Source organism: Limulus polyphemus, unplaced genomic scaffold (assembly GCF_000517525.1).
Source record: "Limulus polyphemus unplaced genomic scaffold, Limulus_polyphemus-2.1.2 Scaffold2628, whole genome shotgun sequence".
Lineage (NCBI taxonomy): Eukaryota > Metazoa > Arthropoda > Merostomata > Xiphosura > Limulidae > Limulus > Limulus polyphemus.
In genome coordinates, this window is record NW_013668238.1 from 15,810 (window position 1) to 33,035 (window position 17,226).

At 31.3% G+C, this 17,226-nt stretch overlaps 1 protein-coding gene across 5 annotated transcripts in view; it reads right to left on the reverse strand.

Moving 5' to 3' along the window:
- Positions 1–525: 525 nt before the first annotated feature.
- LOC106467480 overlaps positions 526–17,226 on the reverse strand; it is a 144,928-nt gene continuing 128,227 nt past the window's right edge. For all 5 annotated transcript variants that reach the window (XM_022395676.1, XM_022395674.1, XM_022395678.1 and 2 more), the window contains 3 exons: positions 16,412–16,572; positions 4,879–5,115; positions 526–2,975 (listed from right to left, as the gene is read on the reverse strand). In XM_022395676.1, the coding sequence (XP_022251384.1) occupies positions 2,595–2,975; positions 4,879–5,115; positions 16,412–16,572 (779 nt within the window). In that variant the 3' untranslated portion in view covers positions 526–2,594. The remainder of the gene's footprint in view (positions 2,976–4,878; positions 5,116–16,411; positions 16,573–17,226) is intronic.

Here is a 17,226-nt window from a genome sequence, read left to right on the forward strand (position 1 = left end):
ATAAAAGTAGGGTTTTTATCTCAGCAAAGGGAAAAGCCATCCAGTGATAACTGAAAATTGCCAAGTATCACATCATTAGAAAAACAAACATTTTTATCTAACTGGTGGGTGCAGGTATACAGGTAGCCATTATCAAGACCTCTAGCCTCTTATTTCAAAAAATCTTTAAGGAGACCCGGGCAGAAATGATTTCCAATCAACACAAATACCTGATAGGGGTTCATACTAAACGTTAATTCTAGTATGACATTTTACATATATATGTATACCTGTAGCTGAAATATGCCAAATTATTTCTTATATTAAAAGCACAATTTACACAAATAAACTTGAAATAATTAATTCTTGCTCCTGAAAAAAGAATAAGCATGTTCAAATATGAAAATGTTAAGAATTAAAACTGAATATTTTTTACCCTACTATTTTAAAGTATTGTACCACTTACCAGTTTAATTGATGAGTTATTTTTTATGTAAATGAGAGATATATTAAAATGAAAACTCTTTGTGACTGGTGGGAAAAAAACTGATACTTAACAGGAATTATGTTTGATATTACTCATATAAACAATTTTCAAAATACATGTATATGATTTAAATTATAAAGTTCAAAAGTATGAAATGCTAAAATGTAATTTTTTAAGCAGTTCACACATTTCCACTTCCAAGAAAATATAAAAAATATTAAAGAGCAGGGGGGCTTTCTCATAGATGTCATCACACATGCTTAGAAGTTATGAGTTCTACATATAAAATAATAATAATGTACAACAAGCTGGAACAATATAGAAGTACTAAAGAGGGAAGAGCATGTTAATATAATTAACTGGTTTTAGCTTTTACAAGTCTTAAAGACACATTTGACTGAATCAGTTTAAAACTTTCCCACAGCTTTTAAAGAAAAGGAGCATTAACAAGTCAAAGAACATCACAGAAGCAAGTGGAATTAACAAATATTGCCCAAACAAATATTCTAATAATGCAAATGAAGTTAATTGTTACTTAACATTTCCCAGACATTACTAAAATTCATATAAACTGTTATCTAACATGTCTTAGAAAAATGTTCACTCATCATTGGATTAAGAACATCGCTATGGCATAATATCTATTTTGATTTACTTGAAAAAAAAATGTTAAAGTTGATAAACTGTGGTTCTCAAACTTGTATAAGGACACAGGAATCTATGCTTGCTAAGAACAGTTGAACTTTTAAAGGATTAATATTTCTTGCACTCTAAAAGATGATATTTATCAGCAGTGTTTTCATTATTCATTATTGCTCTAAACTATGTTACCATGGTAACAAAAATAAATAAAAAAATATTTTTGTGAGAAATTATTTTACATTTTATTTTCAACACTATTTTATATAGTAATGTTAGCCAACAATATTATTCTCTTGGTTACATTCCTATTATACTTTTTTAAGGCAGTTCTACACTGGGTGAATTAAATACTCTTGAATCAGTAAAGCTACCTTGTAAGCAGTGCTCCCTCTAAGCTGCGCAGCCACAAAACAACCAATCAAGTGCCATACACTCCATTATTTCAGCCACACATATCCTCAGTAATGGTGAGGAGTCTCAACACATTGAGAGCCTTAATGACCCTTGCAGTCGACAGGCCTAAAGCCCATATAACCAATATGTAGCATTGCAAAGCGGCCTAATGATCTGATAAGGTTGATGGTCTAAAAATACCCCCCCCCCCCTCCCAAAAAATAATAAAATAAAAACTGGTAGCGCACATCTGCACATTGATACTGGTGCACATGGAAAAATTCATTCTGCACATATATTGATAAAATTAGAGGGAACACTACTTGTAAGTAAGGATTTCCTAGACTTACCTAGATAGAACACCCCCAGTTTTGTTTATGTTAACATAAATATAATATAAATATTATTTGAATATGTTAATTATATTTAACTACAGCAGTAATACAGGGATGGGCTTTTTTCAAATTTTAAGTGCATGAGAATGAAAACAATTTCAGTAAATTTTTTTTTAATGTGTATAAAATAAAAATACATCTTGCTGTTTAACTTCTAATACAGGCTGGAGAATATATGTTTTGTTTGTTAATATATTTTAATTTTGAAAGTTGGCACATTTGATTTCAATATTTTCAAATTTAACAGTTTTCATCCTCGCAAAACTTTTTCTTTGCCCAAAAGTTTATAAAGTAACAGATCACAGAATTTTACACTCTGACATCTTGAAAAATCCATTTCACATAATACAAAATACTATTTGTTACAACAAAACAAAACACACAAACAGGAAAACAGCTGCTTTTATAGTGGTAGTTACCAAACTGTGATAAAAAGATTACCATGAATTCTAATATCTTGTGAAACTGACAATTCAAAAAAAAGTTTAACAAACTTCTTGTCAAGTGGTAGACATACAAACATACAATGGCAAAAATCTTTGGCTGAGTAATGAGAGAAGTTTATGATGCAATATTTTTTATAATGGCACACCAAACAACAGTAGTGACTTGTTAAACACAAAGTAAACCAAGGGCTATACAGAAGAAACTCACAGGACATAAATCACTTGATTTACAAGTCAACTTGGGGATGAGGGCTATATCCGAGGTTTGTACGTTAGGGTTACATGATAGGTGTGCACATTTTCTTCAGTGCAGTCCTGGTCTGTTATGCCATGTGAAGATCCTACTCTTACCACAGAGCCACTTTTCCAGGAGCTTGTTTCAGGTGCCAAATCTGTGGCAAACAGTGCTCCACTACTGTGGCTTGTGGATAGTTTGCTGCCATTACCTTTTCCATTTTCTTTGTCTTGCTTGTTTTTGCTTGATGACCGTCGAATCAGTTTTTTTTCTTTACTAGAGGTTCTCCGAATTAATTGTTTTTCATTGGCACTAGAAGGAGCAGCTGCTCCAGCTACCGAGCCAGATGATAAGTATGATGTAAGTGAGGCTCGTTGTGTTTCCTCAGTTTTCAGAACCTTGAGTTGAAAAAGTTTAATTTTTTTTGTTAGTTTATTGCCAACTTTAGCAAAAAATCTTGATTAAAAACAATTTACAAAAGCATGCATTTGTATAATATTTAAAAAATGGTAACTTCATCATGATCTCATCCTGAATCCAATATTTTCATAGTCCATCAGAATAATAAACTGTGTTAACAGGTTTCTTAGCATGCTCATTCTTGTACATTTTATGTTATAATGGCAATAACGTATTTAATCACAAATATCTTTTATGTTTGAGCTTAATCTTGTAACTGATTTTGTGTATCAAATTTTTTTGCTATGTTTTAAAATTAAGTAATAAACCAACAGAATTAGCTGAAAATCCATGGAATCATTCCATTGGATTGTCCCTGTATTGAAGAAATAATGTTGACTAAAATTTTGAATTTACAAAGTGTACTTTCATGAAATGCGGCAAGTTATTTTTCAACATACACTACTGTACATACAAAATTAGATATGTTACTAAAGTATTTTTTACAAAAGATATACCTGAGATATGAGTCAAAGTACTCCCAATAAAGTAAGACATGAAGTAACAATTGAAAGAAATTTTTCCAATTAAGTATGTTGCAGTGAAAATTTGTAACACCAAAAAAAAATCATACAAAATGAGATTATATTGAGAAGAGGAAAAAAAAGAGTTTAAATAGATGAAATCATAAAATGCATTAAAGATTTATAGCAAGTAGAGCTAAAAGGAAATCCATCAAACACTAAAAAAGACATGTTGATTTTAAGAGTGCCAATGAGAACCTATGATGACATATAATGCAGTATGCACATTGTTTCATGCTGCAAACTATCATTAGTTAACAGATACTTCAGCAAAGAATGAGATAAATGCTACAGCAACATGTAAGTTCATAACAGAGAAAGGAAATAGAGAAAGAATGGGAAAAGACAGTTCTAAATCTTGGTATTGCCTTGAAAAGTAGCATAATATAATGGTAGAGGTAATGTATCATTTTTCAAACACCCTCAGATTATCTGTAGCAAATTCTTATAACATCCTTAAACCACCTTCTTTATAGTTAGATGTCTGTACTGCATGAATTATTCACATTTTTCTTAAATCACGTTTCAAGATTTACTTACGTAGACTAACAATGTACTGTAGTTTTTAAAACGACTTCCTTTTGTTTATGTTTGGAAGTCAGCTAACACTCTACAACATTGCAGAAAACTTGGCATTTCTTTATTACCATGTTTTATCCTAAAAACCTTCAGTTTGGAAAGAATATGCATTTTTAGCATGACAATCAACATGTGAAGAACTTCTCACCATTTTATCAAAATCAATGAACATCTTTCTCATCAAGTAACTCAAGTTCTAAAATATTATTATCTTTATGGTGCCTTTCATCATGTTAATAAGAAAAAACAGTTATTCCAAACTGAACAATCTGCCTACATATCCTAAAAATAAATTTTGTAAAAGTACACAAACCAGGGCATTTTGTCACATGATATACATTTATATTACATAAATTACAAACTTAAAAAGCATAAAGTTCTAAAAATGAGGGATTTGACAAATCAATGAACAAACTAAAAAAACAAACAAAAATGTTATCACTCTCAGTCATCATAAAAGTTGGAAAAGTAAGCCTTTTTATCAGATAAAAAAATTATTATTAAAATTTTGAAGTTAAAATGTAAGTGAGAATTTAAGCATTGTATGAATAATTAGCTTAACAATAGGTTTAATATTATTCCGCTGTTATTCAATTAATAATACCTTTAATAAGCACCTTCTTTGTGTCAAATTAACCTTTTTTATATAATTTCTGTTTACTTTTTATTCAAGAGCTATAATCCAGTGTGCTACCAACCACCTGTAAGTTTCACATGATTTCAAAATACATTTGCTCACCTTGGCAGCACCAGCAGTGATTTCTTCCACTTCTAGAGGCACAGGAACAGGTGTTGGGGAAGGGCATGGTGAGGGATTAAGAAACCATTCAGAGCGTGTTCTCATGCGAGCTGTCTGTCTCTCATGGACCTGTGGCAGGAATGAAAGAGATTTGGTGCTCTCGGCATAACGATTGACAATCTTGAGCTCGTCCAATGTGAGATCCTCAGTGTAAGCAAGGGAAGGCGGGGAATCAGCCTAAAAATATAGGACAGGCATCTATTGTATACGTACATGCAAGGTTAGATACTTATTGTGTAATCATGCAAATTATAAATTCAAAACTTTACTATAGTTATTATGCAAGTACTGCACTGTACAAACACATGCTAAACATCAACAGATAATATGCATTTAGTCAGAATGTTGTTTTTACTTAATTTGAATAATATATTCATTTTCCAGTGAATTCATTTCTCTTCACAACAAAAAATGTGGACTAATTAAAAATTCTAACTTTTTTCCTTGTTTTTTCACATGTTGGAGAACCTACTATATGCTCTTTTTTTTTTTAGTTAAAACTGTACACAAAATATGCAGAACAAATAATTTTTAACATTAAATCTCCTAAAATATTTTTCTGACTTTCAAATACATTGCTAGTTTTTCTACATTGAACATCTATTCCTAGCCTAATATTATAAAAAATTGAAATCTTTATAAAACATTCTGAAGAGAATGTTTATTTATTACCATTGGAAACTTTCTGTTAAAATACAGCGTAGAACATGTTATTCACAGATCCTTAAAAACATAATAAGCCACTGCAATATATTCAGGTGAAGATCCTGATAATTTCAGTAAAGAGAAAAACACCTGATATAACATATACAATTCTCTGTACATATTTATCTTCTAGTAAAAAAATTAACAGTCTGCGTAATAATCATGGAATGTGATATAACAAATAACAATTCTCTTTACTTAATTTCTCCATGTAAAAACCAAATAACTAGCTACTGAGCAAGGAACTCAATGTAATAAATAATAAATAATGAAATACATGTGCTTCAAAATCCATTGTTTATGTTCATTTCTACTAAGTACCTCTGGTATGTTTTCTTGTGAAGTGTCTGAATTAATGAGTGGGGGGTACTTTCTATGGTTTATGCCCAATTTCCCAAAATGTACCCAGTTGCAATCAACCAATTATACAGTTCTTGTGAAATCTATGTGGATGAGTGATGTATGTTTCTTGTTTTCCAATGGAGAAAGATGGGCAGATGAGAAGTTGGTAATTATGAGGAAGGTAAACAAGTACACTAGAATTTGTTTATTGCATTTCAAAGATGGTAAATGAAAAAAGTTAAATCCAGTGCTTACATTGTTTGCAAACAATAACTGGGATGGAACTGGGAAGATATGACACCTGGGAATGCTCATAATTTTCCAACTACACAAAATTCTGATGTGGAATACATGGACTACAATTACTGACTGTTTGAAGTCAAGGGAGTAATCCTAGCATTAAATGTTATCAGATGATGTAATATCCAGTGTACTACACTGTGAGAGTACAGTTCTTAAAATTTAAAATCTCTACTAATGTAGGATTGTATTCTTAAAAATATAACTTATGTAACGTTCATAGTCACATCAGGTGACATTTCATTTCTTGAAAAATGTAGTCTCTGGCCCAAGCAAAATGATGCTAATCACATTGCAGTTCTTGATCTTTCTTATCTTGTGATCATCAGCATCAATTACTTTTGAATTTAAGGAAGAAGCATTTTCATCACATTTTACCAGGTGTTTCTCTTTCCAAAATTCAGCTGACTTTCTTTTAAATATTCTTTCAATTCTACAATGTTTATAGAACATAACAAACCTATACCAGTGTTTTCCAAACTGTGTATTGCACAGATCAATTAAGTGAGTTAGGGTGTCATCAATGAAAAAAGTTTGGAAATTAATGACCTATACAATTCAACTTTGTTTTGTCATTTTTGAGTTTTGGCCCAACCACATCCTAGCTTGCCTGTATTTTTTAAGCAGCACCTAGCAGATGTAAATGCAAACTATAGATTTCAAAACATTTGTATATTCTATCCAAAATGTCTTAGGTAAAAACCCAAAAACTTAAATAATGAGCAAGAGACTTGATATAATGAATAGCAATTCTCTGTACATAATGTTTCCAGTTAAAAACCCAACAACTTAAGTACTAAACAAGGTACTTTATATAATAAACAGACATTCTCTGCCTATAACATCTTAGGTAAAAAACAACAACAACTTAAACTTCAGTAATAAACAAGACTTTATATAATGAATAAGAATTCTCTGTGTATAACATCTACAGTAAGGAAAGAGAACACTTAAATAATGTATGAGAGACTTCATACAATGATAAGCAATTGTCCTTGTAAATATCAATATCTTCATGTAAAAATACTTACTTAGGAATTAAAAAAGGGACTTAACATAATGATAAAGAATAGTTATTTTCTTTAGACAATATATCCAGGTAAAAACTCAACAACTTTAGTAATAATGGAATTTGTTACAATGAATACTAATTCTCTGTAATTAATATTTCTGGGCAAAAAATGAAACACTTCAGTAATAAACAAGAGACTTTATATATTATTATCAATTCTCTGTATATAATATCTCCACATAAAATCCCACCTTTCAGAAATAAGCAAGGGAGATGCTATACTAAATGGTAATTCTGTGTATTAAATGACTTTGGGTAGAAAAACCTGTTGACAATAGCCATCCCAAAAACAAAATATCATTGGATAAAAAACCTGTTGATTAATGTGATGAACAAGGAGCTTGATATAATCAACAGCAATTCAACAAACAAAATATCACTGGATAAAAAACCTGTTGACTAATGTGATGAACAAGGAGCTTGATATAATCAACAGCAATTCAACAAACAAAATATCACTGGATAAAAAACCTGTTGACTAATGTGATGAACAAGGAGCTTGATATAATCAACAGCAATTCAACAAACAAAATATCTTTGGATAAAAAACCTGTTGGCTTATGTGATGAACAAGGGGCTTTTGATAAGAAAAACCTGATGACTTAAGTCATGAACACGAATGGCAAATCTCTTGGTAACAAATTTGATAGATTATCTGATGATTATCCTATAACAAGTAGCAGTTAAAGAAACTAAAATCACAATATAGACTAAAAAGAACACTCCATTTTGGTGAAGTATAGCATGACTTATTAGTCCACAAATAAAAACAGTTGGTTTAAGATAAACGTTTTTTATTATGGCTCCGTCAGTTTAAAAACTTCTATGCTAGTTATGGTTAATTTACAGTATACAAAATATCACTGATATTTCTAATACCTGAAACTTACATACAATGTCCTAAAAGTAGAAATATCATATTAACAGAAAATCACCCCTATCTTAAATTGTTTATATTTACATTGTTATAATTAAGCTTTACCCCTCCTGTGATTAAAATAACAATGTTAACATTTTGATGTACAAGGCTTTAAAGATCTCATAAATGAAAACCTAATGACTAATGACAGAATTATTTAAGGTCGGTTAGATAAGTTTACTATTTCTCAATAATAAGTAAAGATACTTCCAGAAAATAACATTACTTATCTATTTGGTTATAACTAGTAACATGATCAAGAACACCTACATGTTCAAATAACATTAAGATATGCCTTTGGAACGAAGATAAGGCAAACATTTATTTTTATGGAAAAACTGAATAAATGAAACAACTTTCTAGTGTTAAATGAATTTAAATACCTACTGAGTAACTGGAAATAAATTCAATCTGCCATTAAAAGGCTCTACAGTTGTATCACAAATAGCTGAATTAAGCACTTGCTATTTGCAAGATTCCAAAAAAAGTTATTGTAAATTATTGAAATATTTTGGCAATTCACTTCTATTGTTAATTGAATTTCAAAAGTTTTTAACAACCTCAACTGTCTGTGCTGCATTCAAGTTTGTGTGACTAATGCATGAGCTACTGCATGAACATCCCCTGAATAATGTCATGTTAATGCAAGCTTAACTCTAATGTTGATCTACAAATTAAGGTAGGCATAAGCTTCTTCCTGAAATCAGAAATGTGTGCATAGAAATTACATCTTGAAATGTGATTGAAACTAAAAATAGAAAAAAGCACAAAACACTAACAATTAAAAAGCAGCACTGAACAAGACAAAATATATGAATATGTTCATAGGTTATACAAAAGTAGAAGTAAAAATAAATGTAATTCACATTCTTCTAACAGTAACAGGCTAATTATGGGGTTCTTAAGTTATTTTTTCAATCGCCAATAAAGTAACCTAAAATAATTTAAGTGTGTGAATAATATTGGTATGTTTAATAACATTATACTTTACATCACAACTTTCCAAAGAAATGGTGATATGGGATAATGACCTCATAACACTATACAAGGTAGATTCAAAGATTCAGCAATCTCATGTAATGTTAGGTTCCACAGAGCAAAAACAAATACCTATTGGTGTCATTAAATAAATCAAAGTATTGTACTTTACATCTTAAGAAATATATTAACAAAAATATTATCCGGATAAAGAAAAAATACAGTATTACAATATAAACAATTAGACAATGAGGTTTTGACTTAACATTTGAGCATGGACCTGAATGTACATATACCTCACAGGTTAAACAAAGAAACAAGCAACTTATGTAATCTTACATGTAGGCAATGTCACTGCTTATACCAGCTTAAATTATTGATTGATTGACAGTAAAAACAATAAAAAATTTAACCTTTTCTGGAATGATATACTTTTATTTTCCTGCTCACAATGGAAATACTTAACTAAGTTGTGTGAAACTTAGAACAAACTTACTAAATAGCATCTAGTAAAAGCTTGAAAAAATTTGTGTAAATTTATCTAGTTATCCTATCATTTTCTATGTTGTGAAAAAAAAACACATTCAAAATAGTTCCTTTTGTTTTAGAATTTCAATTTTTTAAACGTTGATTAGAAAGTGTCATCTTATATATCTAATCAGTTTCAACTTGATTGATATCTATTAAACAAACTTATTTTAATACTCTATTTTCCAACTGCAATAGTCTCTGCTTTTGGGTATAGGTCATAAAAAGCATTGTAGAAACTTTCAAAATGGTTATAGTTCAGACTAGGTAACAATATTCTGTTAACAGTATTCTTTGACAAAATCAATCTGTATATAATAAACATGTGAGGACAGTGCAATGGTGACATCAAACTTAACTAACTAAATAAATAAAGATAAAAACATGTAAGAGTCTTGACTGGATGAATCCTTACACTAAGTTTCACATAAGGAGCGACCATGACTATTTTTCTATTTGTATATAATCAAATAATTTCTGAGCTTCAGATACCCCTAGAATTGCAAAGAGAGGTGTTGGGAAATATAGAAATACAAGGGTTGCCCAGGACAAATATAAAGGTTAAAAAACGTGCAAAAGTCTGTACAGGACAAATCAATATAAATACAATAGTTCTTGCACTACTAGCCTTGATGAAGCTGCAATGGTGAAACAATGGCAGAAATACAAAGTTTTATTTCATTTCTTTCTAACTTTATTGCCAAAATATAAATATCGATTCTTGATACATAAGAAGAGATTGGATATATTTATTTTATCTTTTTTGTTTTGTACTGTTTTGTTTTGTTTTTAAGTCAAAATTTGTCACAATCCCAGATGTTCTGGAAATGTTTAGTAATGGGTGTTGAACAGAATATACAAAAATTTATAAGATATTACTTCCATCAAATTTGGAGAATAAATAAATGGCAAATTGAAACTGAAAATATAGCAATGTGATTAAGGCAAAATAGCAAAACAAAAGTATTAAGATTTGTTCTCATGCTGGCTGTAAAATGTCTGCTAAAAGACAGAGAGAAACCAAGAGGCCAAAGACAGCCAAGTAACAAACATGATTAGATGTAACCAGAAATTCATGTTTAAGGTGGTTGGAAACACTACGATAAACAAGACAGAACAGCTGCACAAGCCAGTTTGTTAATGTGCTTAAAGCAAGAATCATCATAAGGTATAAACAACTGATGTTGATTCCCCCAAAAATATTCAATTTTTGCAATATATGAAGAAAAAACCCTGCCCTGATGTAGAAAACACAGAAGGAGAATCTGGATTAATCAGAGCAGGTAGCACAAAAGGAGAAAAAGAGTTATGACCAACACCCAAAGTCCAAGTCTCTGATAAAAAGGCTTTAGCAAAGTAAAGAGCTCTTCTGAAAAAAAAAGAAAAAAGATTATGAGAAGTATCAATGACAAAAATTTCTGATGGTCTCATCCCAGGGAAAATATATCTTCAGGCAAAAGAGTAAACATGTTGCAAAAATTTCAAAAGGAGAAACCAGGTAACTTAAGACCACACTTAAATCCCACTGATGAGAATGTCTAGGTACTCATGGGAAACTTAATCAAAAAGCTTGAAAAAGTGAAGTAGACAGAAGCATACGATTTCTGTAGAAACTGAAAATGGCTGAGTGTAGTTCTGTAGCCTGCAGTAGAAGCAGATTAGCCTCAATCATGAAAGAAATACATGAAAAAAAAATGAGGTAACCTACTAAGGAGGTGAAGAAAGACAAGAAACATATTTTTATAGGCAAAAACCCCCTAAAGACATATCAATGAGATGGGTATACAGCTAGGAAGGAACATCTGCAAGAACATGAAAACAATCAAGTTACCCGAGAAGAGAAGGCAGCTTTATTAACAAAGGACCACATAACAGCCAGCCATGAAGCTGAAGATAATTAATGTTGTTGTGGAAGATGTATAAAGAAGGTAATGAAATAGGATTCCTGTGAAATGACAGTAGTAGAAACAATGTTGGAATAGGCCAGCATAAGGCAGTAAGAATAACCAGACAATGGGACAATACCTGAGAAAAAATATGAAGAACATGTTTCCAAGATGATCTCAAAGTATCCACTGTTAGAGAAGCTGGACCCAGAACTAGAAACCAGTAAAGCATCAGAAGATGATGCATTGATGTTGCAAAAGTATCAAGCATAGGATGACTGATCTGTTAGCACAGTCAATGAAATACCAGAACAGAGAAAGATATGATGTGAATGTAGTCAAAGAAGTAGAGAGAGAGACCACAGCAAACAAACACTGTAAGATTGAACCCCACCCGGCCCACTGATATATGCCACTGCAATCCAATTGTCTATAAGTACTAAAACATAGCAGTGGTAAAACAAGGGTGGGAATGTCTGACATTCATGTTGCAGAGCTCAAAGTTCCAACAGAATGTTACAAGAATCTTAGAAGACTATAGGAGAGAAAGATGACAGCCCCCCTTCCCCTCAAAATATTACCCCAACCCTGGAGAGAGAGATACTAGTGAAAAGATCAAGATCTGGAAGAAGGACAGGAGAATTTATAATGGGAAACTCACAAATGAGCTATATTAGAAGGTAATAAAGTGTGGTAGGAGGAATTTAATGGACAACAGATCTGATGATAGATTCCACAATGAGGCAAAGTATCATGGACAGTGTCTCCTGTATGCATGATTCATGGGAATTAGCACATAAAGAGACGCCACTGTTTCAAACTCAAAAAGTATGTGTTTGGCAAATGGAGAATTATACACATCAAAATTTTTTGGGATTGCAAATCCAGACAAGATAGGTGACAAGTTCCTAGAAAAGATTTAACATGAAATCCAAAATGAAATAGATACTGACATTCATGTTACGGAGATCAAAGTTCCAACAGAATGTTACAAAAATCTTAGAAGATGATAGTTCCATTCCCTTCAGCATATTACCCTAGCCCTGGAGAGAGGGCTTTTGTTGTAAACTGTACGATTTGATGAAAACTGTTAGCTCGAAATGTCATCCTTCTTTTAATAAAAGAATTTAACAAAACTTAGCAATTGTTCAATCTATTATTTAATTTTGTTATTTTTGTTATCTATGCAGTTTTAACTTTATTTGTCTCTAGATATTGAGTGGCAATAGGCTGAGACTTAGATTTATGAATAATTCACCTCAGCGAAGAAGCTAATTGGAAGGTCAATTCAATACGAGTTAAAGACTGATCAGGAACCCTACAATCGTCCATGTAATTATGATAATCGATATTGGATATATGTAGAAGAATAATCACTAGTTTACAGACATGGGGTGCCAAAGCGACACTGAAAAGGGAGGGGCCATAAACTGATACACTGCTCTACAATGTGGAAGACAAAGATAGTGATGAGAACAGGGTGAATCAGGACATATAAGTAAGCATTTTTGATATATCCAATAAGTTTCATATGATCCTCGTAGATTCCAGCAGGAAAGTAGGAATACTCTAGAAAACAAATTAGATGGAAAAAAATCTAATATCAATCTCCAATCTCCTGCTTTCTTGGTAACCACAAAGAGGTAAGAGTAAAAACCCATGAGAAACATGAAGTACAACATTGATATCCCCTTTTTGTAGAAACGTTTTGAATCTTCTACATCCAAAATCAAATAAAAATAAAGAGTCAAAACTGGAAGAGGATAATGAATGTAAAATTGAATTGAAGGATCTGATGAGGCTATGGATCCATAGATGAATGGAAATATGATATGATGTTCAAAAGTTTGGATGTAGGAATCATCCAGAACAAATAGTCAATGAGTAAGTCATAAAGACCCACCTTGCTTACATCGATGCTAGGACACACAAAAAGTAAGAGCAGATATAGCAAGCATTGAAAAACATCATACACAGAACTCTGGAAGGAAATGATGACCAGCACCATAATAAAATGCTAAAACCATAATTAAACCCTGCTGACAAGATTCCCCTGTACACGAAACAAGTTAAAATAAAATACCTACTAAGACAAAAATGCAGTAATGTATTTTTACTTTTTAAAAAATATACATATACATGGAGGTCAGCTGATTAAAACACAAATTACTTTCAACACAGCCTGACAGGCAAAAGTGTCAAAGGAACATAAGAGCTAAGTGGTAATAGAAACAATATCAGTGAGACATGTAGGTAATGAAGACATCAAAGTAGGTATGTAAACCTGATTAAAAATAATCAGTATAAAAACAGATTGAAGTACTAAGTCATCTCACATGACACAACCTGAGATTAAAAAAAGAGAGAGACCACCAAAAGTGTTATTGGGATTAGCACTAGCAAATCCAGCTCTATAGTCTCTGAAGGTGATAAAACCCGGGTAAAGATTGACCTTAACCAAAAAAAAAAAAACACAAAAGAAAATCTCAAGTGTCATGCAAATTAAGTGTCCAATTGGGATATCTGCCAGGAATACCAATATATAATGGCATGAATACATTGTACAATCAGAGCTTACAATACAGCTACAATGTTATACTGCACACTACAGGCAAATTTCATAAGTAAGATAAAAACCATGTTATTAAAATGTGCAAAAATGATTGCAACAGAAGGAACATCACTGCAAAGTTAACAGCACAACTGTCAATAAGAAAATCTAAATAATGGCAGGAAAGCAGAGCTTATGCATGATCCACTGATGTTTGTACAACAAGTAATATAGGAGATGGGAGACTGGAGAATTATGGATAAGTGACACATACTTTGCAATGTGTAAAGAACATTCTGAAAGTCTGAGCCACTTTCTGTTTACAGCATGACTTCAAACTCAACAAAGAAAGACTTTAGTATTCAGAGGTTTGATTTGAATATACTATTTTTTAATAACTTGTAAGTTATTTTATTTATGTGCATTATTTGAATTTGGTAAACTTAATAATAACATTCAATAAATAAGTATCTGAGTTACATTTTATTCATAAGAATATTTTGCATCACCCACTGTACTCTCTAAGCCTAATAAGGCTAACTCAATGTTTTGTTGCAGAATAAACTTTCCATAGCTATCAAAGAAATGTAATTTAACACAAAAAAATTTACAGGAACAAAAATAATGTTTAAAGGCACTAAAGAAAATTCCCATATCTGTAGTTCATTCTCAAGTCTTTTAAACTTCTCACTACATTCTCTTATTGTTTTCTACATTTAATTGTTTTCCACAAAACCATAAATTACTTTTCATACCACTTTACTCACTCTATAAAGATATAAATATTTTTAATTAGCTCTATCCAATGGTAGTAAACTTTGCCTGTTGCTATCTTGAAAACTGAGTTTCATTAGTAGTTGTTCAATCAACTTCTGTAAAGTTATAATAGGGTAGGACCCAAAAAACTATAGTAATAAAATTCAGGTAAAGTGAAGCAAAAATCAAATGAGAAACAAACATTGATAACTATTTCTCAAGGGTAATAGGTTCTTTGCAAATATAAGCCTAAGCTTTGGGATGATCAGAAAAATTCTTAAAACTGAGCTGTTTACAGGCAAGAATTTATGGAGCTGAGCAAAAATATAAGTTTGAACACTTATAAAATTTGTCTTTGCAAATCACATGAAGTAAATATTAAAAAATATAAATTCAAGAATATTTTGGACTGAAAAAGGGTTGAAATAGTTATAATTATTATTTCTACTTACATTTTAAACATTTGATACTTGACACCCTAAAGGTGGTCATCGGCCCACAAAGGGTCAACATTGTAAAATTAGGTTAGAGTATACAAGTTTTCAGAAATCTAAAACACTGTAAGAATAGTGCAAGATGAACAGCTATTAAGAAAAGTAAATTTAAACACACTCTTTTTTTCTTTTGTTTACACAGAAGTAATGCAATATAGCAATCATCAGGCCTACTTGTAAATATTGCTGAAAAAAAACTTACTTCCACAAAGGCAAAGTTACATAGCTAATTAAATAAAGCCAAGTTCCAAATGAAACTGAAAAAATATGTCACGTTAACAAAAGTAGTTTATAGATTAGTGAGTAGAAAAACATCTTATTTTGCCCAGTGGTAAATAAATATTGTGAAAGTTATCTATATCTGTTTTCATGACATTACAAATTTGGGAAAAGTTTAAACTCTCTTATCAGAAATTCAGTCTCAAATGGAAAAAAGAGTGTTCCACTTTGAACTTGAAATTGTATCACTGCTGTAAATCAGATATTCTACATACTTTTACTTTGATTTTTCCAGCCACAAATTCGTTTACTGTCCTACTATCAAAATTTCCGACTAGATAATTGAAGTTAATTGTTTGTTTTTGAATTTCGTGCAAAGCTACACGAGGGCTATCTGCACTAGCCGTCTCTAATTTAGCAGTGTAAGACTAGAGGGAAGGCAGCTAGTCATCACCACCCACCACCAAATCTTGGGCTGCTCTTTTACCAACGAATAGTGGGATTGACCATCACTTTATAACACCTCCACGGCTGAAAGGGTGAGCATGTTTGGTGTGACAGGGATTCGAACCCGCGACCCTCAGATTGCGAGTCGAGTGCCCTAACCACCTGGCCATGCCAGGCCATTTTGAAGTTAATTATAGTCTCTAAATTTATCTTAATAATCATATGATTAACAAACATAAACATTATGATTTAAAAACACTCAATTTATTTACTTACTTTGTAAAGACCGTTCTCTTCCAGAGACAAGCTCAAACGAGGATATCCCTCTGCTAAGTTTGTAAGACTTCCACTAGGTGGTGGCCCCTCAGCCATAACCATTGGTTCACTAGCATGGAGGAGAGCTGGGGTACTTTGGCATTCCTCTTGTGAAGATAAAGCTGAAAAAAAAAAGAATCCCTCATAATTTTTTCCTTAACCAATAATTTATACTTCAAGATAAAAAAAACGTTTTTGTTTAAATATTTTTATAAAGTAAGGTGCTTTATGGTAATTTCATATGACATACTGTTTTAGTTATATATTAACTACCTTTCTTACTACAGTTTAGTTTGTTGAAGTATAAAAACTATCTTTCTGCAGTTCTTTTTTTTTATAGCAATTATATGAATATATTCACAAAAAATGTTATATCAAATGAAATTTCTCACAATTACTATTTAAGTGTCATAACACAGCCAAAGATCCTTCAGTATTAAAAGAACATGCAAGCACAATATCATAAAATGTAGTAAAGGTTTCCTGTGGCTATTCATAACCATAATTTGCAGAATTTAAAACCATTAATGATTTTTAAATTTATTACATTTTAAGTTTAAGCAGCTTATTCAACTTCTAAGTCTGTTTTAATAAAAAATTATATCATAGCATTATATATTCAATTTGGCTTAATAATGACACATTAAATTACTATTTAAGACTTCACTAAGAATAGCAAGCTAAAAAGTGAAATGTCTAAAATGGTCAGACGAAATTAATAGGATAATGTTGTCAAGATCAAACAAAAACAGGAATGAAAAATGAAACTACATTTA